General features: G+C 37.1%; 2 protein-coding genes and 1 pseudogene across 2 annotated transcripts; 2 read left to right on the top strand and 1 right to left on the bottom strand.

Moving 5' to 3' along the window:
- The first annotated feature begins 5,491 nt into the window (after positions 1 to 5,491).
- On the top strand, positions 5,492 to 8,273 carry LOC140816641 (aluminum-activated malate transporter 4-like; annotated as a pseudogene).
- Positions 8,274 to 15,688: 7,415 nt separating this feature from the next.
- LOC140816530 (probable carboxylesterase 6) lies at positions 15,689 to 17,038 on the bottom strand. Its single transcript, XM_073175861.1, has one exon. The coding sequence runs from the start codon at positions 16,937 to 16,939 to the stop codon at positions 15,947 to 15,949; it is 993 nt and encodes a 330-aa protein (XP_073031962.1). The 5' UTR covers positions 16,940 to 17,038; the 3' UTR covers positions 15,689 to 15,946.
- Positions 17,039 to 19,771: 2,733 nt separating this feature from the next.
- LOC140815891 (putative late blight resistance protein homolog R1B-17) lies at positions 19,772 to 23,407 on the top strand. The gene is made up of 3 exons (XM_073174908.1): positions 19,772 to 20,390; positions 20,744 to 23,012; positions 23,112 to 23,407. Exons 1-2 carry the CDS (start codon positions 19,950 to 19,952, stop codon positions 22,982 to 22,984), a joined length of 2,682 nt encoding a protein of 893 aa, XP_073031009.1. The 5' UTR covers positions 19,772 to 19,949; the 3' UTR covers positions 22,985 to 23,012; positions 23,112 to 23,407.
- Positions 23,408 to 23,512: the final 105 nt, after the last annotated feature.

Below are 23,512 nucleotides of genomic sequence, written 5' to 3'. Positions count from 1 at the left end.
GAACTCCTTGTAGTGCTTCCTCACATATTCCTCCAATTTTGAGACATCTTGCCTTCTAAAAATATCTCAAAGAGCACCACCATCAACGTCTTCAATATTTTCCAACATGTTTCTTGAAATCAGCATTTCGTAATTTGCACATTCTCCCTCTTGGGACTTTTCCACTATTTCAAAAGCTTCCAACAATTTATCCAGACCATCATTAATTATGTCACTCGAGCTCACTGCTTGCACCTCAACAGAGCAACTTCCTTGTTGTGCATATTCAGAGCTTGGTCTATAGCTTGTGCAACTTATATAATCTTCCATGTACTTACAAGAAATGCACCAGCACAAGGAATTGTGATGCTCCACCAAATTCACTGAGGATGAGATCCTATTTTCTGGAATCTTGGCAAGCCATAAATTAAAAATTGGCAAGATTCATTACATCTCACAAAGAAGTGACACATGTCACATCCATTACAACAATAGCACACACAAAGCATGGTTTTGTTGATCAACATTTCATTATTTCTCATGTGGTCCCATTTATTTCGCAGGAACATAGTTGGAGGAATTGAAGATTTATCTCAAAGGCCAATGCAAGAAGTACCTTAAATACCAATGGATATCGAAATTACCTCTTGGTAGTGTCGCTGGCCTATCAAAAAGAAAATTACCAAGCTTTGATAAATATCTCTGCAACCGGCTGAGCATATATGTATGGAGGAGTGTCAGACACATCGAGAGGAAATAAAATATGTAGGCTAAGGACAGTAGGTGTATGTTTTTACACTTGTTTACCATGATTTGGCAAGTGTTTTTTTTTCTGATGTGTAGAGTTGAGAAAGTGGCTCGAAAGCCAAATTTTGTTGGTAAAATGCATTGTTGTTCTTGTATATGTTGCTTGGGATATATTTGCAGGTGTTTACAATTTTGGCATATTACATTTATAAAGGAAACTCTGCCAAAATTTTTCTAAAAACTAAAAAAAAAAACGGCCAAAATCCTGTTTTCTTCAACATTGACGCAAACATTGCGGGTCAACTCTGTTTGTTACCAATCAACAGTTGAACAACATTTTTCAAATAATGCTCCCCAAGGTTCCAAGACATGCACTGAACGAAATTCATTTTGTCATCAATTTGACCAATTAACACAAAAATATTCCTCCCCAAAATTTATCAACTACAGCGGATTCCATGAGCACTTATTTTTATTTATTCACAGATGCTCCATCATTATTTACAAACAACTTCCGCAAGGAATGGCTTAAAAGCCTATTCCTCACGTATTTACATAAACTTCTTAGAGGCCAATATGACAAAATTAACCAAAGTGGTCATCCAGCCTACTTTGTACAATACTTCCCATCTTTTCCATCTTTATGAACCACCTGTCTTCGGCTGTCGATCTTTCATCTGAGCCAAAGCTAAGATTAAATCCTCCATATGTAAATTTTCTTTCTCACTACCTCCACATTCCTCCTCAAATATTACTTTAGCTCCATCGATATCCCACAACTCTTCGTTCACCAGCTGCTGCATTTTGTCTTTCCACTCGGAAGTTGCAGCGACTTCCATCTCTTCTTTAGTGAACTTAGTCATCGACCTCCTCGATAATAGGTCGGACCATGGGTCTAGGAGAGACCATGGCAGTAGGTTGGAGCACCTTCTCAACTGCTTCATTAACTTTTTGAATGTCCATGTATACTGCTCTTGATTGCCCATACACCTTGTAGTTACGAAACATAATTAGACCAAAAGCTCCATCATAATATCTAGCTTCCACGACATTAGAATTATATTGATACGGCTGTGAATCAGCCTGTACCACTTCAACCTCAATTTCCTTATACATTAACAATAACTGGTGCATGGAGGATGACACACAATGATTGGTGTGAATCCAATCCCTCCCTAACAAAGTATGGAAGCTAACACTGGAATTGACCACGAAAAAAGCTGACAGCGAGAATCGAGACCTCACAGTAACATTTTCTAGCAACACTCCTAAAGTTTTTGTAGATTCCCTAGTAAAAGTTGCCACAGAGAATTCGGTAGATATCAAGTCTTCCACATTCTTCCCCAATTTCTGAAGGATTCTGTATGGCAAAATATTCACAGCAGACCCATTATCTATCAGCACTCTAGACAACGACTTTCCATTCACATGTGCTACAATGTAGAGTGGTTTGATATGTTTCGTCATTTCGTTGGTGGGTTGTTTCATCAACACTATTTTCTCTTCATCGACAAGAACACCGACGCTCTCATTCAAAATATCAGTTTGAATGGATTCTGTACCACTCTGATTTTCGGTGAATACATTGGATTCAAATGTTCTTTTGTGTTTAAACTCCTCTGGCAGCATTAACGAACCAGTGGTACATTCAAATGAAATGAGAATCTGTCCCACCCTGAAAGTAGCTTTCTTGACAACATTATTGTCTTCCTCCGTTAACAAGTCATCATCTTCCTCTTCTTTATCTTCAGTAGCCTTCCTCCCAAATTTTTTCTTCTCTCTTAGTGATTCCTCCACCTTAGATCTGCGCTCAGCAGCTTTTTCTCTCAACAAACGATGTTTTTGGGTCCGAGAAAGCAGTTTTAGGAACTTTGGATGCTCTACCCGTTTTCATACACTATTGGGGATTGTTCTGGGAGGAATAACAAAACGAGATTTTCTTTCATATCTATTATTGGTGTCTAGAGGTGATGGCCTCTGTATTAACTTCTGGAATGACTGTCGGTCACTCCTTCCCTCGCCATTCATTGACCCTTGAAATGAAACATTTCCGAGGTGCTGGTTCTCCGGCCTTTTGGCCATGGATCCCCTACTGTATCTCATATTCCTCCCATTATAATACATATCATCTCCACTCTGACAACGGCGGCCTTTTCCATGAAAAGTCTCTGTCTTGTTCTCCTTTACCTCAAACATCATTTTCCGAGGCAGTGTGGCATACCAAGTAAAAACAATACTAGTCAATGAATTGGGAAACAAACGTAACTTGTAGTTGGAAAAATTATTCAAATTTGCTAATTCCCCACACTGTATTGTAAACCTTGTCACATATTCCACGTTAGATTGACAATCTTCCCCCGAGTACAAAGTAAAGTCTCGAATGTTATATCCTCGTGGGTAAAGATTTTCACGATCAACAACATCGGGGTATGGCTTATGAAACTCTGGTCGGTTGATTGGCCTCACTCTCGGGCCATACAACCCTTGAATAACGTCATGTACAGTCTCGAAGTCCAAGACTGGAGTTTTTTGCAATGGGTGCGGGGAATAATTTGCCCCCCGAGTGTTATTCCCCGAACCTGGAACTGAACACCCATGCATTCCCCCATCACCATACATCTCTGGATGCTTGCTAGGAGAAGTGACAGCGAACATATTCCCTGCTATTTGTTTACCATTACTGTAACTTTTCCGTTTAGGATCCAACTCATATTCCCTCCTGTGTGGAGTATACCTTCCTTCCCCAACAAACTCGAGAGTCAGTGATTCCTCTAAGCGGTGATTTTCACCTGCTTGAGGATTCCCCGATCCCTGGCGTTGGTCTTCAGACAATTTAGTTCAAGTTTCCTTAGGTTTATCATCTTTTGGTGACTTATTCTCTTCCTTCAAAGACTTCCTCCATTCCCTTATTTCTGCCATAACTTCCATCATAACAGCAATAAAGACTTTGGTCATTTCGTTGAGATCCCCACGGATATTTTTCTCCATGGACAACATAATAGTTGCTGGAAGTCCCTCACCACCAGAAAATGAAATTCCTTCCTTCACAGCCTCTTCTTCGAACTTGTGTACCAGTCGTTCCACTGATCTTCCATCAACATCGGTCTCTTCCTCCTGTGAACGATGATCTTTTCCCTGTGATGGAGGAATTCCTTCATTCTTTTCAGTACGCTTTGGAGGCATTTGGTCCCACTGGGTGTGCCAACTTGTTTGTCTCAAAATTTGCGGGCGTGCCAGACACGTGTTCGTGCCAAAATTGTGAAATAATCTGACTTCTTTATCAAACGTTGCGAATCTCGATTCGATCGTTCGTTCTAATTTCCTCGAAATGGCTCTAAAAATAAGAACATGAAATGAGGAATATAATGAAATTAAAAGAGGAATTAATAAGCAATATCAATATTTATTATGCCGTTATAAATTCGAACAAAGTTTTTACAAGAAACTTGAATAAACATTTTGAAATCTATGGAAAAACGATTGCTGGAAATAAAAATATACGACAAAGTATATGAGAGCAAAGTTGCAGAGAAGTTGCTGTAGCTTTTTTGTGTTGAGTTGTCGGGGGGTTTCTCTGATTCCCTTCCCTCCCTTTTTGTCACATTCTGCACAGCAGTTTTCCCTTCCCTCATCACTCCACGTTCTTCCACGTTCTTTCACGTCGGGCAATGGCAGCAACTGATCCTACATTTCTTCATTGGGCCAACTGCATTTTCCCTTGGGCTTTTTATCTGTTTGGGCTGTAGCTCCTGGGCTTCAAGGAAAACAGCCATGATTTTTATTTTCTCTCTAAAGAAACCCACAAAACAGCCACCAAGACAAGATTCTAATTCATTAATTTATCTGGCATCGTTGTAAACAAACAGGCTCATTGCATGGTGATGAGGGTCAACCTAGACTGCAATTCTTGCTGCAGAAAAATGAGAGGAATCCTTCTAAATATGAAAGGTAAATCATACATGTATAAAAAAAATACTTTTATTAATGAGATATGTCTTTTTACAGCTCCTGTTTATTAAAAACATTCTTGTAGAAATAGATACACATTTCATAGAGAAACAACAAGACAAGGTTAGCGTTTGCGGGAGATTCGTTCCGGCGGATGTGGCGATAAAGATAAGAAAGAAGATGAAGAGACGAGTGGAGGTTCTTGAAATTCAAGAGCTGAGCGATGTGGACAATGGATTTGTCTATCAAATGCCTCGTGTGTTACCACAACCTGCATTTAGACCAACTTTGTTGTATAACTAGACGATACCAGTAGAGAATTTCAAAATTTTAGCGTGCTAAATCTATTTAAATATTTATATAATCAGGCTTCCTATTGAACACACCTCCTGTCACCAAAAATTATAAAAAAAAATCAGGAAGTAAAGTTGAAATAATATTTTTGAATAGACTACTCGTGAAGTGTCATGTTTCTGGAGTTGTAACTCCATTGAACCTGAGGGCAGTACCTCGTACAGGTATATCCTGCATATAATGATGTAACAAATAAATATAGAGTTTAAGGGACACCTGTTCAAGGATCAAATATTTATTTAATAACGATTTTTGTTATTGTTAAGATTATGCTCTTAGGTCTAACTCTCATAACTAGTTTAAGGAGAGGATTATACAAGTTCATATATACAACACCCTAAACTTAATTCAGCCGACGTTTGACAACTAACAATTATAAAAAGTACCCGTTTTTGCTGCAGAATTTTATTCTTGTATCGTATATCTGTTTCCGTTAATATGAAAAGCAAGTAGAAAATTATTAAAGGGAAACTTATTCTTGTAGAAAAGCCGTGGCTGAAATATTCATTAATCCGAGACAGGCTTATTTGTTCTATTCCAAGTTCTAATAAACGTGGTTTACGATTTTGTTACTGATTTTGTCAACATCGTCTAAGATTGACTTCTTCTTCTTCTTCTTCTATTTTGTTTCAGTTTAGAATTATAATATGTGTGCTGCATCTATCTTACAGGCTAATATATGTTGTGTCATTTCATTTTAAAATCAAAATTTCTTCCCTTTCTCTTGATATCGAAGTTAAAAGATTCTTGTGGTTAAATAATCAACTTCAAATATAGTAATTCCTCAGATTCCATTTGTTGTTCTAAACAATCATCAGTCGATATGAGCAAGGAAAGATTGCTTCCGTCCTTCCGTGGGCTGGAAGGAAATAATGGCGAAAGATGTTCTTGCATTTGGCTCAAAGCAATGCACAATAAATTTACTCCGTGTTGGAATGATTCATTCGATTTTGTCGAGAAAGCTATGGAGATGGGGAGAAATGATCCAAGAAAAATCATATATGCGCTGAAGATGGGATTTGCATTGGCAGTTGTATCATTGATCATATTCTGGAAAAAGCCTCTTCCTGATGTCTCCCAGTTCTCAATCTGGGCAATCCTCACTGTTATTGTCATGTTTGAATTCAGCATAGGTATTCCAAATTAAAATAACAGCAAACCACATGAGATATATCTGCCTGATATAACGTGACGTTTGAACTGTTGAATGAATCTGCAGGTGCAACATTCATAAAAGGATTCAACCGTAGTTTAGGGACGTTCTGTGCTGGAATGCTTGCCTTTCTCTTCGCTAGGTTGTCCCTCCTAGCTGGGAAGGGGGAAAAAGCCGTAGTCATCATAAGTTTTTTTATAACTGGTTTGTACATCACATTACCGTTTGCTTTTTAGTTTCTAGAGAACATAGAATGTTTGTTATATCGAGTTTCACCAAAAGTTATAGTTGATATTAAGTTATTAATATTACACCTCGAAATTTCAACCGTACCACAATCTTTCTACTGTTTTGCCATTTATACTCTCTAACAGGACAGCATGTCTACGACTATGATATGAACCTTTGGGGCATCGATTGAACCAACAATATCTGATGCATAGCTTCGTGATCTAACAGGCACTACCGCATCATACTTGAAACTCTACCCTACTATGGCGCCATACGAGTATGGATACCGGGCATTTGTGCTCACGTTTTGCGTAGTTATGGTAGCTGGGAACAGAACCAGAGAATATACAGAGGCGATTCTGACTCGACTTGTTCTTATAGCAGTTGGTGCTTGTATCTGCTTCGTCATAAATATTTGCATCTACCCCATTTGGTCTGGGGAGGATCTTCATCGCTTGGTTTTGAATAATTTCATAGAGCTTGCAAACTCTTTTGAAGGTTACAATATCTACTCAAATGTCAATTTAACACTCTTTTAATACTAAACTTAAATTTTCTTTTAATTGAGTTTAAATTTTTATAGGTTGTGTGAATGGCTACCTCAAAAGTGTCGATTTGAACAGAAACTCGAGGTAGATTCATGACTCAACAAGCCTCAAGCGATCAACTTTACCTCGGCTATAAGTCCGTGATAGAATCTGCAAACCGAGAGAACACATTGGTAATTCGAAATTTTAGAGATTTTCTTCACTGCACAAACATGAAATCTTCTTCATTGTTTAAATCTACATCCTTTTTCGAGCAGTTGAATTTTGCTCTTTGGGAGCCGCCTCATGGACGTTACAAAAGGCACCCGCATCCGTGGAGAACTTATGTGAAAGTAAGTGGTGCGGTCAGGCATTGTGCTTATGTCGTAATGGCACTCCATGGCTGCATTCTATCAGAAATACAGGCAATAAACAAATCACAATGCTATTTTACCACGTTTTATAAATACAATGTCTCGTGTCTTCAGATCGATCAGAACGTGTATTGATGCGAATTTCTTGCAGGCACAACATGAGAAGAGGCATGTTTTTCGAAGCCAGCTTCAAAGGGTTGGTGCAGAGGGGGCAAAGGTCCTGCTTGAGCTTGGAAATAAACTAGAAAAAATGGAAAAACTATGCCCGCAAGACAATATTCTGAAACAAGTGCACGAGGCAGGCGAGCAGTTACAGAAGAAAATAGATCAAAGATCATTTCTTCTGATCAATTCAGAGAGCTGGGAAATCACAAGGGATCACACCAAAGAGCTAGAAGATCCCCACAATCTTCCAAGTGACAAAAATGGAAACGAAAGTATGCATCTAAGCGTTAAATCTACAAGTGAAACTTCGACTCATGTAAAGTCGTCTCTCTTCTCGGTTGCCACCCGTTTGCCAAACAAGGATTTCCCAAAGCACAAGCTAAGAAAACATGCGCCATGGCCTTCTTGGACTGCATATGAAGGCGATGATTTCATCAAAGAAGACGAGGTCAAGACGTATCATAGCGCGAGTTCCTTGTCTTTGGCTACATTTGCATCGCTTTCGATTGAACTTGTTGCTAGATTACAGAATGTGGTGGATGCATTTGAAGAATTAAGTGAAGAAGCACAGTTTAAAGATCCAAATATCATCGACTTATCTTCAGTGAAAAGTTCAGGCATTTGGGCTAGAGTTCTGAGGGGCTTCGGGTTGAAGATTTGAGCTGTTTCTCAAGAAAGTTTGGTGAAAATTTTACTGTTGAATCTTTTAGGAAGTTAGTTGTGCGTGGATTGAAGCTAATTATATCCAACATAATTAACAAGAAAATAAAAATAATCTTATTGTGGAAGCAAATAAATAACAAGAAAATAAAACTAATCTCAATGTCCAACATCTTTTAGTTGCATTATACAATATTCTAAAAGTTGTAATTAAACAAATTATCATGCTCAAATCCATATTAATAAACACACAAAACATAAATAAAAATAAAATATATTAGCACGCAATGCATGCAATCGGGTGTCGGTTTATTATTAATTTACACACACACAAAAAAATGGGGTTGTGGGTTGGTGTAAAATCGTGAATTCCAACTACCCCAAATTAAATCACCAACCGTTCTTTACGCTTTCTTCCTCATCTATAAATACGAACGCACTTTTATTCCATCAGTCCACTCATCTATCTTGATTTTAACTTAGGTTTCCTCTCTGAGAGCTCTACGCATGTTAAGTAATTGCTGCATCCCATACAGCAGAAGATGGAGAGCTACCAACAAATTTACCCTCTTCATACTTACTTAAATTTGAGGTTATATATATATTTTTTTATCTCTCTTTATATATATATATATATATATATATATATATATATATATATATATATATATATATATTATATAGAGTTTTGATATCCTGCATACCTGCACACCTATGTGAACACCGATGAGGTGTCACTCACTCATTTGATGCATATATATACACACACATACACACGTATCTACGTATATGTCATACGCTATCAACTTTTGCAGGACAACACCCTTGTAGAACTTTGTGGAACACTCATTTGAGCAAGATTTAGCTGGCAGCTAACGAGATAAAGACACGAGGATTTTGGGTTTTCGCATGACCTCGACCTCGTACCTTTATATTCTTTGTGACAAAATTGATCCATGTTCAATTTCACTGAGGTCGAATTTGAACTAATCGGATATAGTTTATTTCTTAATTGGCAGCGAAAAATAATCGATATACAAATCAGACTGATCGGGTAAATCATATTAGCACAACCTTGTGTAGTCGGCTCAAACCGAGAAGATAGTGGTAGTGAGAAATTGAACAATTTATCTTTTGGTAAATGTCTTTCATATCCTGCCATCTCAAATAACTTTTGGAGCAATATTATTCATATTTGAATTATACTTAGATGGTTTTTATGTAGTCGATATAATTTAATCTTTAAATTTAGTCGATCTTAATATTCTAAGCAGTGAACAATTTTTTTTAACAGTACCTAGCCTTAAGTATTCCTGATTATCATTAAAATTCAATTAAAATCTTTAAGACAAAATTAGTAATGGACGAAAACATGAAAGAATAGACCTTAATTTTTAAAATTCTCCACCGCATCCAACGACTGGCGGCGACCTCGATTAATTAATTTTCTATTACGTGAACGATAATTTAGAAATTTATTCATACCATATTTATTAATTTAAAACTTATTAAATACATGCGAAAAAATATTAAACTGTCGATCAAGTTTCAAATTAATAATTCTTCTTCAAAATGTATTAATTTTGTCACTTTGCAATTTTAATCGGCTATATAATCAAATTTCAGTTAGTTATCAATCTCCTGATTTTTGTCAATTTTAATCTTTTTTCATTGAAAATGTTGATGTCACACTATATACATCGGGGCTGCATTGCAAAAAAATTACTGAAATAGACACACACAAAAACAAAAATAACAGACAAAACTGAAATTTAAAATATATAGATGACTAAAATTTCGAAGAGACGAAAATACAAAAACAAAAAGAAATTCTCTTTAAATTATAATATATTATTACGTATACATTTTATATGTGAGCTATGTTGGTCCTACATACGGTAATTTGAGATAATAATATGAAAATAAAGAGTTAATCGGACACCGAGATATACGTGAAAAACTCCTAAAAATTATTATGATAAAAACCACGGGCGAGATGAAAAGAATTTCACTATAACATTTTAAAGTTTACAACCACTCACTGTGTTTCCAAAGAGAACACGCACTCTCTTAATACATGATAACAAAACACCTCATAAATATTATAGAACTAATCACTCAAATGCTATAAGATGAGAGAAAACTCGAAGAATGGATGCTTTCAGAATGAGGGGATAGAGCTCTACTCCCTCTATAAATAGAGCTCTCTGTCAGTGTGAAGACGCGTATAAAACGCGTCGTCTGAAAATTTCGTCAAATATCAAATTTGACAATTCAAAGCTGCTTCATTCAACCCACATTTAATGTGACCTAACATCTTTTTGACAATTTTCTCACTTGGAGATATTGAGAATCAAACACATCTCCATACATCTTTTCAATCTTGTCATTCCTTGCTGCTTACGTTTCCGCTAGACCACTTGAGGATTTGCACCACTCAAACTTGTCGATGTTTACTGGCTTGGTCAGAACATCAGCTATGTTATCCTTTGTATAGATTTTCTACATATCCACGCTTTTTTCCTCTACTATTTCTCGAACAAAGTGAAATTGGACTCCAATATGTTTCGTCTTGGAATGAAATGTTGGATTCCTTGCGATGTGCAAGGCACTCTGACTGTCACAAAACTAAGATACCTTCTCTTGTTGGTGCCTGATCTCCTCCAATAACCTTTTAATCAATATTGCTTTCTTGCAAGCTTGAGTAGTTGCCATGTATTCTGCTTCTGTTTTAGATAATGCCACAAATGTTTGCAGTTTTGAAACCTAGCTTACTGCTCCCCCTGCAAGCGTAAATACATAACCACTAGTAGATTTTCTCTTATCAGAATTTCCTGCATAATCTGAATCGACATAGCCTCTGAGTGTAAAATCTGATCTTCCATAACATAATGCAGCATTTGAGGTACCCTTAATGTATCTAAGGATCCTCTTAACTGTAATCGAATGCTCTCATACAGGATTCGCCATGTACCGACTAACTGCTCCCATTGCTTGAGCAATGTCTGATCTTGTACAGATCATAGCGAACATCAAACTTCCTACTACTGATGCATATAGTACTCGAGACATCTTCATCCTCTCTGCTTCACTGCTAGGATACATCTCGAAGGATAACTTAGAGTTAACAGGAAGAGGGGTCGATATTGACTTGCTATCTTGCATGTTAAAGTGTTGCAAGACTTTCTTCAAATAATTTTTTTGGGAAGCCAAATATTTCTGCTACTTCTATCTCGGTGAACTTCTATCCCTATAATCTTGTTTGCTGGTCCCAAGTATTTCACATCAAATTCCCTAGTCAACTGTGCCATCAATCCTTGGACCTGATCTTTGTTGAGGTCTGCTACAAACATGTGTCCACATACAATAGCAAAATGATATAATCATCACCAGACCTCTTGAAATATGTACAAGGGTCTGCACTCAGTATGTTGTATCCAAGGCTCGTAATATACGAATCAAATCTCTTGTACCAACAAAGCGACGCATGTTTGAGACCGTACAGAGTTTTGTTCAACCTGCAAACCATGTTATCTTTGCTTTTTTCGCAAAACTTTCTGGCTGGAGTATATATATTTCTTGTTCAAGATCTCCATGAAGAAATGTTGTTTTCACATCTAGATTTTCTAGATGTAGGTCAAACACTACACATAATGTCAGAACTACTCTGACTTTTGTAAGCCGAACCACAAGAGAAAATATCTCATTGAAGTCAATACCTTTTTTTTAGCATATCATTTTACCACCAATCTAGTACGATACCGCTCTACTTGGTTATTGTCGTCACGCTTGATCTTGTAGACCCATATGTTTCCAATGGCTTTCCTCCTTCGTGGTAATGTAACAAGATCCCACGTTTTATTCTTGTCTAATGCCTCAAACTCTTCTTGCATTGCTATCATCCACAAGGATACATCCGAGCTTTGAGTAGTCTCGTGGAAACTCGATGGCTCACCATCATCTGATAATAGAAAATATGCAATATTACATTCAGTGACATAATCTGAAGGCCAACCTGGTGGTTTTTTGTCTCGAGTTAACTACCTCACATTGGAAATCTCATACTCAACATGTTCTTGTTCTTCGTGCTCTGGTACTGCTTCACAAGAATTTTGACTTTCGTCAGCCCTATTTTCCACCTGAAATATAATAGTTTCTGAATTCAGTGTGTCTTTGTCTCACTTTACTTTATCTTCCTCGAAGATAACGTCTCTGCTAATGACAAGATTGTGAACAGTAGGATCCCACAAGCGAAACGCCTCTATTCCATCAGCATAACCCAAGAAGATACATTTTCTGGATTTCGAATCCAACTTCGATCTTTCATGCTCATTGTACAGAACGTACAAAGGACTTCCAAATGTATGCAAATAGGAATAATCTGCCGGCTTCCCAGTCCACATCTCCATCGGAGTCTTCAGATTAATCGTCTTGTCTAGACCCTGCAATCCTCAACATAGCTCTTATTCTGTCCAACAAGGTTCTGTTCATCCACTCCACCACTCCATTTTGTTCGAGGTGTGTAAGTCGTCGTGAATTGTCTTTTGATGCCTTCATTTTGACAATATGCATCAAATCACTGGTATATTCTTCTCTAGTGTCAGTCCTGAGACACTTGATTTTCTTTTCAGAATCAAGTTCAACTCGCGCTTTGAAATCTTTGAAGATCTGGAAACATCTGATTTCTTCTTAATATAATACACCTAAGATCTCCTAGGGAAATCATCATGAATGAGACAAAATATCTCGCTCCTCCTAGGGATATAACTGGTGCTTGCCAAACATTCGAATGAATCAGCTCTAGTACGCTTTTGCTTTTGGCAGTAGAAGTGCCAAACTTTAATATGTGTTGTTTACTGGTAACAACATGCTTACAAAAAGATAATGACACTTTTGTAAGTCCCGACAGCAGCTTCTGTTCCGAGAGAATTTTCAACTCTCGTTCTGACATATGCCCGAGCTTTTTATGCCATAACGCTGTTAATTCTTCTCCTGAACCAATTGATGCAACATCTAGTTCTGCATCTTTGTGTTTTCTCTCTAAAGTACATACATATTTGCAGCAACTTTTTCCGCTTTCATAACCACAAACGCACCTTTCACAATTTTCATGATCACGTTCTCAATACGGTTTTGCACCCGATGTCATCCAATTGCCCCCAAGGACAAAAGATTCTCCGTCACTTCTTTCACATGTCATAACTCCTATATGGTGCGAATGGTTCCATCAAAAATTTTAATTTTGATAATACTGACCCCAACGATTTCCAAGGCACGATCATTTCCCATGAATATCGTTCCTTCTGAGCCTGGTTCATAATGATCAAACCACTCTCTCCGAGACATCATGTGCCACGTCGCTCCTGAATCCATAATCCATTTGTCACAAAATTTGTATCTACCTTCTGCAACTGTTGTCGCTTCGCTGAATAAAATTTCACCACCACCTGAAGTACTAGCCACATTTCCTTGAGAACTCTTGTCGATACTCGTACACTATTTCTTAAAGTGTTCTTTACCGTCACATTTAAAGCAGTAAATATTTTTCTTCTTACTTCTCGACTTTGATCTACCTCGTCTTTGGCTCCAACTAGAGCCACGATCTATAAATCTTCCTCTTATCATTGGCAAGCCTCTACCTGCTTTGAAGTTACCAACCTATCTTCCTTATTCTTGCACTAGTTTGTTTTTTCCGAGAACCGCAGTTAAAATATCATCAAATTTTATAGAGCCCATAAGAATATTGTTGGTTATGTTGATGATAAGTTGATAGTATGAATCTGGTAAATCTTAAAGTAGAAGTTCCGCACGTTCATTTTCCTCTATTTTATGCCTCTATGGAAGTAAGTTGGGCAAATAGAGTATTTAGTGTATTGATATGGTCGGTCATCGATGAGGATCCCGTTACTCAAAGAGTATAAAACTTTCTTTTTAAGAAAATCATGTTGTGTAGTGACTTGACCTCGTACATCTTTGTCAGAGTATCCCAGATAACTTTTGTTTTTTTATATACAGTGATACTTGACAATACTTTGACAGCTATAGCCAAATATAAATTGGAAACAACATTGTCATTCATCTCATTCCACTTTCCATCATCCGTAATTTCCATCGGTCTATCTCCAATAGCCGCCAAGCAATTTTCTTTTCTTAAAACTACTTGTATCTTTATTTTCCACAGCATAAAATTGCTTCCATTGAACTTTGTTATTCGTACACGCCCTCCATTATGTCTACAACAATTTAGTAGACTGGACAAAATAATTCCACCTTAAAAAATCTCAAAAAAACTTTTCTGATGTGGGAGATCAATCTAGGCTGCAACCACGGAGCATACTTATAATTTTAATAAATTTTAAACCAAGGATTTAATATCACTTGTTAGTCCCACGTACGGTAATTTGAGATAATAATATGAAAATAAAAAATAAATCAGACACCGAGATTTACGTGAAAAACCCCTAAAAATTATTATGGTAAAAACCACAGGTAAGATGAAAAGAATTTCACTATAACATTTTAAGGCGTACAACCACTCATTGTGTTTTCAAAGATAACACACACTATCTTAATACAGGAGAACGAAACACCTCACAAATATTATAGAACTAAGCAATCAAATGCTATAAGATGAGAGAAAACTCGAAAAATGGATGATTTCAGAATGAGGGCAGGCGGGAAGCTTTATAAAATAGAGCTCCCCTTCAGAGTGAAGACGCGTATAAAACGCGTCGTCTGAAAATTTCGTCACATATCAAATTTGACAATTCAAAGCTGCTTCATTGACCAACCAGATACTTAAAAAATAATTAATATTCTATCATTGACCAGCTTGTATGTATGTATCATCAAATTTTATAGAGCTACTTAACATGTTGTCTACAAGTTAGCTAGAAAATAAACCAGCTTGTATGTATGTAACGACATGAGAAAACCGTTTTCCAAAATCCAATATTTCCATAAATCAAGTTTCTAAAACATCTTGTCTGATCCCCTCAAAACTGGGCAAAGCAATTAATAGAATTTCTTTATTTCACGTTGTGGTGCACCTAAAGGTCCAAACTTCAACTTAATTTTGAGTGAATTATATATTCCAGTTTCAGCGAATAACATTTTGTTGATTTTACAGATATAAAATTGATCTTTGATAATCACTGAAAAATTAGAGTCCGGTTCCAGCAAGTGACACTAGTCCAGACGCATGTTTCGAATTTGTCCGGAGCCTGAAATCACGATGGAGACCGTTAGAAGGGGCCGGAAGGGTGTCCCGACGTAACCCCTCCGACGCTTAAGTCAGAGACTAAGGATATAAGTGGGAGCAGCTAAGAGTGCTGCTGAAAAATAATATAGTGATTATCCCTGAATTGAATGCTCAAACCTTGTATTTATAAGAGAATACATGTGCCTGTCATGTGTTTGCCTTCTATTTGGGCTAGGGATGAGCCAGTGGTAGTGGGCTCATCCATGAGGTATCAATCTTAAAAAATAATTAATATTCTATCATTGACCAACCAGATACTTAATTAGAATTCTCCTCGGTAACAACTTTGTGATCAAGATTGATGATATGATCATGGATGTACCACTTTGTGATCGATAATTTGACGATCCAACTCTGCCGAGGGTTGATCGCCCACGTCTGTTTGGGGATTCCGGTTAGGCTGGAAATCATGAACAAAACATGATAATAAACATAAACCAAACATATATTCTTTCCAAATTAAATATCTTCAGATGAAAAAAAATGTACTTGAACAATTAAAATATGCTGTTAAAATTAGACATACACAAAATGAAATGATTTTCATTTACTTATGTACAAAGTTCTTGATATGACTTGTTAATTCGTGAATACGAGTTTGTGCCAAAGTGGACTTGTTAAGAATCTGAAATGCGTGGCCAACACCTTCATACATTATTTGCTCCACTTTCTGACCCAATTTAGCACACAACTCCAAGTTCCTATCTTTCAGTATATCCATTTCTGATATGCATACCATAATAGACAAATCTCTCAACTCCTCCAAGTTAGGAGCCATTTTAGACATCGGATTACACCATGGATGGTCGCGGTTCTCCCCGGGTGGAAGCGATAGCCGCCAGTAAGTGTCCGATGCCGCCAACGTGAGGGCCGAGCGTGGTGGCTGCATCATGTACTTTTCAGAATGAGTCCTCGATTCTCCTCCAAAAAATGGCTGAATTAGGATTAAACCCTTGATATCAATTTGCCGAGCTAGCCTTATGGAGACATTGAAGGCTATATTCGCACCAGCACTATCACCGGCCAAAAAGATTTTACTAATGTTACAATTATTAGTCCACCACTCATTCTTACTTAGTAAAGATTGTTGCCTTAACCAAATAAGGGCCTTGACGCCATCCTCGTACGCTGCTGGAAGAGGGTATTCGGGTGCCAACCGGTGGTTGACCGACACGATGACACAACCTGTTTTCGAGGATAATTTTGCTAGGAATTCATGGTAACAGCTCCAAGATGCAGAACCAACACAAAATCCACCTCCATGGAAGTACACCAGCAAGGGAAGTTTCTTAAGAGATGTATTCGGAACATAGAAACGTGCCCAAATATTCGTGTACTTGTCGATGATCACGTCTCTACACGACACCCCGAACTCCGAAGCCGAGGAGCACGCAGCATGTGTCATGATTTGAGGTCGTTCAACATGCCCGTCTTTGTAGACCCTAATAAGGCCGTCAATTTCCTCAACTATAACTCTATTCTTGGATGCATTGCTGCTGACTTGAAGGCTGAAACTTGGATCTAATGTCATAGCAGCCATCCTTCTATTTCCTTAAGATATGAAAATGGAGAGACAGAATTTAAGGATTAGTTTTCTGATTTTGAAGGAGTTTTTTTTTTCTTGTGACAAAATGAGGGGTTACCCAAGCTATTTATTTATGTGTCTGTAGAAAGTGAATGGATAAGGATTTGGTCACAAGTGTGAAGAATCAATCTGCTGTCATATTTCAATTGGGCAAATGGGCAACTGGGAAACTGCCGAATGTCTTTACATGGAATCTATTTGAGTCAACGAGGCAACTTTATTTTTATCTATATTTTATAAGGAAAAACAAGTTACTTTTGTCCGGTAAATTATTCTAAACTGAATTTTAATATTTTAGTTGGTCAAAACTAAACCCTAGTATAAATTACTATACTTCGTTTACACTTTCAATCATTAAACATATCACCACTCTGATAAAAAAAATAAACTAAAAAAATGTTTTGCGCCAAGACAAGTTACTATATATGTAAGATCAAATTTTTACTAATATAATTTACCATAATCCAATATAGGTTCATTCAAAATTGTCGAGTTGAGTCGAGCCGAATTCTTGAATGTTTGAGCTCGACTCGTTTATAATCGAGTCGAGCTCGAGCTTTATTTAACAAATATATTCATGGTTCACAAGCTTATTCAAATTTTTATCGAGCCTAAATGAACTTAATAAATAAGAATTATACATTTAAATCTTCATAAAATTCATTAAAAAGTATATTATATATTTAGAGAAAAATATAGAATTCTTATTAAAATTTATAAATTTCTTATAATAAATTCATTTAATAAATTTTTCTATATATTTCATAAGTAATGTGCAAAATCAACAAATATCAAAAATATTATTTTTTCATATAAGATATAACTCATTAACTTACCAACGAATATATTCACGAGCTAACGAGTCGAATATTGTAAAACTTGAGTTTGGTTCGTTTATTTTAACGAATCTCATTAAACGAGTTCAAACGAACTTTTAATTAATTGAATTTCGAATAGCTCACAAACGATGTGGTTCATCTACATTTATACGATACAATATCAAGGAAATGACTAGTGGTAGAATATCATGTAATTCAACTCCATGGAGAATGTGTATAGAGTATGAACTTGTTGACAAGATTATTTGGATGGTTTTTTTTTTTTTTTTTGAGAAAATGATTTCTTTTCATTAACTTGTTATTTTTTATTTTAATCATTAACTTTTTAAATTTTAGTTTTAATATATTAACTTTTAATTTCAATTAATTTGGTTCAATTGTTGACATGACAGCTTGGTAAGTCAGCATTTTCCAAAGCTATGTCGTTATTTTTCGATGTCATGTCAGTATTTTCTGATGTCACGTCAGTAATTGAACCAAAATAACCGAAAATTAAAAATTAATATATCAAAATAAACTTTGAAAACATAGTAGACAACTATACCCAAAATCAAACAATTTAGTAGACTAAAAAACTATTTTTTTTCTTTTTTTGCCCGTTTGTTGAAAATGGCTCTAAATTAGGACAATGTGGTGAAAAAATCCAAGGCACAAAATATGTGTGTGTGTGTGTGTGCGCGACCTATTGGATACATAATTTCATCACATCCAATAGATGTACATCATCTCATCAGTGCTCACGAAGATACCCACTCATAATATCAAACATGTGTGTGTGTGTAATGTATATTAGTCATAAGACAAGTGCATGCCAACCTAACTTCAACCTGCCCCCCACAATTAGCTAGGTGTGCCGGCCATGAAAATTTTTATTACATTAAATTTCTATAACACTATCATACTCATTCTACGAATCTACACTACGGATGCACTGATTTGTGTAGCCAACTCAGAATCTGTACATGGACTTGAGTTGGGCAAAGTCATTCCAATTTAGGTTTTGAGAAAAACAAAATAATGAAAAGAAGGTAAGAATAGACACTTTCGAGGGAATGGTCTTTCCCAATTCTCAGGACATCAATGGAACATGCATTATTTTGCACTAAAATAAAAGATTAGAACTGACCAAAATTTGTTTTAGATTCAATGCCTAATTCTTAGATGATATTATTCCTTCGTTGACTTCAATTAAATGGGTGGAATAAGAATCCTTTGCATGTCCATATGTGAAACATCAATTATTCCCATGACACGATGCAACACCATAAAATTGATCCATCAATTTCACATTGTGCTATTCCATTTCATTAGCACCCAATCCCCAAAATCATCCTGCAAATTAGTCTAGATTGAATTTTCATCATCTAATTAATTAAAATTTGGAACATACAATCAGATTTTCACAAAAGTGCTCGTATATAGTTCCAGACTTTCCCGATATGATATCTGACATTGTTGGCTCGTCCAATGAAACTCGGCTAAAAAAAAATCAATTTGTAGTGCTAAAATTATAAGTTTGATCTACCAACATAAAAAAAATCGTTAAAATATATAAGAAACCATTTGATATGAAATATATATTTATATCAACTTGCATTTGATTCAAGTTTTGTAATAATTTGAGTTTAAAAAATAATTTCGTTATCTTTATTTTTTTATCATCTCATCTTATGAGCCAAGTGGTCGAGGTATATATATCTATGTGTGTGTGTGTGTGTTAGGACAATAAACGATAATTTTTTGATTTATTTTCTCAATGAAATAATTATAAGTAGACTGAATTTGATGTTTCTTCAAAGCCGGGATGAACTGGTGTATGCCGATGAAAATTGGAAAGTAGGGGATTGGGCCAGCTCGGAGCCCCATAAGTTTGGGCTGACAAAAATGGATCCGACCCATAAATTACGCGTCAACCCGAAGACCCATAAATCACGCGTCAACCCGAATCGGATGGATGAATGCCAGGCAAGTCAACTCGCACAAATATGAACAGAGACAGCTTGCTTAATCCATGGCTATGGTGATTTTCCAATTCCAGTAGTTTCATTGGATATTTAGTGGAGCAGCATCATCGTGAACTCAGATTTAGCTTCATTCAAGAACCGGCTGTCAGGTGTTCGACGGAGATGGCGGACGCCGCCGTGGAGTTCCTGCTCGAGAACCTGAAACAGCTGCTCGTGTACAACGTCAACCTGATATCTGAAGTGAAGAACCACGTGGAGCGTCTGTACAACGATCTGGGTTTGTTCAAAGCTTTCCTCAAGGATTCCACAGAGAAGCGCAGCAAGAATGAGGTGCTGAAAGAGTTGGTGAAGCAGATCAGGAACGTGGTGTACGATGCTGAAGACGTGATCGACGCGTTCGTCGCCGAAGCGGCGGCGCACAAGGCGCGTGGCGTCGTCAAGAAGGCTTTCCACACTCCAGCTTACGCGGAGAAGCTTCGCAAAGTGGGGGTACGGATCGAGGAGATACGACAAACGGTGGATTCTATTTATAAAAACAAACTATTCGGGTTCGAATCGCTTCAGACAGGGGATGGGGCCGAGGGAAGCTCAAAAGAGAAAAAGGTGAATTTTTCATGGTTTCTACTTTCACTTTCGTATCTATCTTCTTGCTATTGTTCTCCATGGCTGGTCATTTTTGCGGATTCCGAATTTAGGTTGTTTGCTAGATTTCAAATGAAAATGAACTAACAGTTGGATTTGAATTGTTGAATTTATTTGTTTCCTTATTTTCTTTTATTACCTTTGTCAGTTCAATAACATAAAAACTAGTGACGAATTACATCGTTTGCTTATTGTATGTTCGTTTACTTAATCTTAAACAAGCATTTCTTCAGGAAAAATTGAGTAGAGAAAAAACAAACTAAAGGACATACATAATCGATCTTAGTTTTACTGATTTGAAACCTTCTATACAGCCTCCTATTGTTGAAGAAGACAACGTGGTGGGATTTGAGGATGAGGCTGAAAAAGTCATGGGTCTTCTCACCGGGGGAGCAGATGAGCTAGAAGTAATTTCGATTGTTGGCATGGCAGGACTTGGCAAGACTACATTGGCCAAGATGATTTACCGCGATCCTGGTATCGAGTATGAGTTCTACAACCGAGCATGGGTCTATGTTTCTCAAGACTATAGCAGGAAAGAAGTATTCCTCAACATTCTTGGACATTTCACCCAGGTGACTGATGACATGCAGAAGATGAATGATGAAAATCTGGCCAAAGAACTTTGTAAAATTTTAGAGAAAGGAAAATATTTGGTTGTTATGGACGATGTCTGGACTGATCAGGCTTGGAATGATCTCAAAATCGGTTTCCCTAAGAACAACAAGAAGAGTAGGATATTGATAACCAGCCGCATAAGAAAAGTTGCGCAACATGCTAACCCAAACAGGGATCCTCACGATTTGCGTTTTCTGACGTATGACGAGAGTTGGAAGTTACTAAAGATTAAGGCACTGGGATCTGAGAATTGCCCTGAAGAATTAATAAAAGATGGAACCCGTATAGCCAAACAATGTCAAGGATTGCCACTTGCAATTGTGGTAATTGGAGGAATTCTGTTAGAGAAAGGTACAGATTGGTGGGAAACGGTTGCTAAAAGTGTGGATGCATTTATGGCATTGGAACAGAGTAAACGCGTGGACAATTTGATTGAATTAAGTTACAATCACTTACCTTATCACTTGAAAGCATGCTTTATTTACTTTGGTATGTTTCCGGAAGACTTTGAGATCCCTGTATGGAAACTTATTCGGTTGTGGATTGCTGAAGGATTCATACAGTCAAAAGACGGAATGAGCTTGGAGGATATTGGAGAGGAGTACTTGGACGACCTTGTCAACAGAAATTTAGTGATGGCAGGAGTCCGGAGATCTAATGGCAAACATAAAACATGTCGTGTTCATGACATGCTTCATGAGTTTTGCAAAAGAGTAGCTGCAGAAGAAAATTTTTTTCGAGAAATAAAGCGGTTCGATCAAGGAACCTATGTATCTTCCAACCTTACCTTGCAAACTTATCGTCGTCTTTGCATTCATACTCGTGTCTTGAATTATATCTCATCTAAACCAGTTGGTCCACGCGTGCGTTCTTTTGTGTGCTTCTCCAATGAAGAAATTAACTTACCTGCTGAATATATCTCATCCATTACTGGAGCATTTAAGCTACTCAGAGTATTGCATGCTCGGTCCATCCTTTTTAGTCGTTTTCCTGCTGACCTTATCCAACTTGTTCATTTGAGGTTTATTGCTATCTCTTGTAATTTCAAGATTCTTCCTGCCGCCATGTCTAGCCTTTGGAACATTCAAACTTTTGTGATTGAGACATCTTCACGCACGTTTGACATTAAAGCAGATCTATGGAAGATGATTCAACTGAGGCACGTAAAAACAAATGCATCCACAACTTTGCCAGGGCCTCTTTCAAAAGGTAGAAAAGGTAAAGATGAAGTTTTGATGCTTGGGAGCCTACAAACACTTTCAACCATATCACCTGAAAGTTGTACAGAAGATGTGTTTTTAAGGACACCTAACCTGAAGAATTTGGGCATCCGGGGTCCGTTGTCTAAGCTTCTAGAAAGCAAGAGCGGAAACACTCCATTTGATAGTTTGGGAAAATTGGATTATCTTGAAAATTTAAAACTGTTGAACGACGTATTTCCTCGTCCACCTTCTGAAGGAAAATTATATAGTCTTCCTCAAACGTATAAATTCCCACCGAAGCTGAAGAAGCTAACATTGTCAGATACACTACTGGACTGGAAAGACATGTCTACATTGGGAATGTTGGAGAACTTAGAGATTCTAAAGTTGAAAAACAATGCATTTAAAGGGGATTGGTGGGAATCAAAAGATGGTGGCTTCCGCAGTCTGAAAGTATTGCATATTGGAAGGACAGATCTGGCCACCTGGAGATCTGAAGCTCGTCACTTTCCAAGACTTAGACATCTGTATCTTAGACACTGCAGTAGCCTTTTAGTAGTCCCAATAGCTTTCGCAGATATTTCAAGCCTCCGGCTTGTGGACATGTATTGTACTACTAAAACTGCGGCTTCGACTGCCAAGGAGATTGAGAAAAAAATAACAGAAAAGCCAAACCAGATGCAAATTGCCAGGGGCGGAGGATTTAAGCTGTCTATTTATCCTCCATATCCATGAATAAGCTGAAAAATTCCTAGTTTGGAAGGTAACATGAAATTTTCGTTCTTGCTTGTGGCCGAATCCACGCATTTTCTGGTACTTTCACACACCTCTTCTCATACCATGTACTCTTTACTTTGTGCAGATAGATACTGAACTGGGGAATGAAGGAGCCAATGCGGCAAAAGAAAAGTATCAATGAACTTCTATGAAATCGTTTCACGGGATTGAATTTTCTAGAATAAACTAAAATATGGTTTGTCTTCACATTTTTTTTGGGAGTGTATGCATTTCTTGTGATTCAGTGCGATGTTGAGCTGAGCTGCTGGCTTTGTTTTTCGTTCTTTGACACGCCCTTTGTGCTTATATAGCCTTCTTCAGTAAAGACATTTGTGTGTGACATTTATTTACGGGTATTCTGTTTTGGAGTCACCTATCCAAGATACCCTCCGAATTCTATTAGATTTTTTTTTTTTTTTGTATATATATGTTTATACCACTTGTTTCAGCCAAGAACCCGTGAATTCCTTCGCGGATGCTGTTTTC

The sequence above is a fragment of the Primulina eburnea genome, chromosome 16 (genome assembly GCF_022965805.1).
Source record: "Primulina eburnea isolate SZY01 chromosome 16, ASM2296580v1, whole genome shotgun sequence".
NCBI classification, from domain to species: domain Eukaryota; kingdom Viridiplantae; phylum Streptophyta; class Magnoliopsida; order Lamiales; family Gesneriaceae; genus Primulina; species Primulina eburnea.
The sequence above is the reverse complement of the archived record's forward strand: the minus strand, read 5'-3'. Positions and strand labels throughout refer to the sequence as shown.

What these genes read in the sequence shown, in the direction of transcription:
- LOC140816530 (XM_073175861.1), bottom strand. Translation starts at nt 16,939, where the DNA reads ATGGCTGCTATGACATTAGATCCAAGTTTCAGCCTTCAAGTCAGCAGC.
- LOC140815891 (XM_073174908.1), top strand. Translation starts at nt 19,950, where the DNA reads ATGGCGGACGCCGCCGTGGAGTTCCTGCTCGAGAACCTGAAACAGCTG. An exon ending in GAAGCTCAAAAGAGAAAAAG is followed by an intron (nt 20,391 to 20,743) that starts GTGAATTTTTCA and finishes CCTTCTATACAG; the next exon opens with CCTCCTATTGTTGAAGAAGA.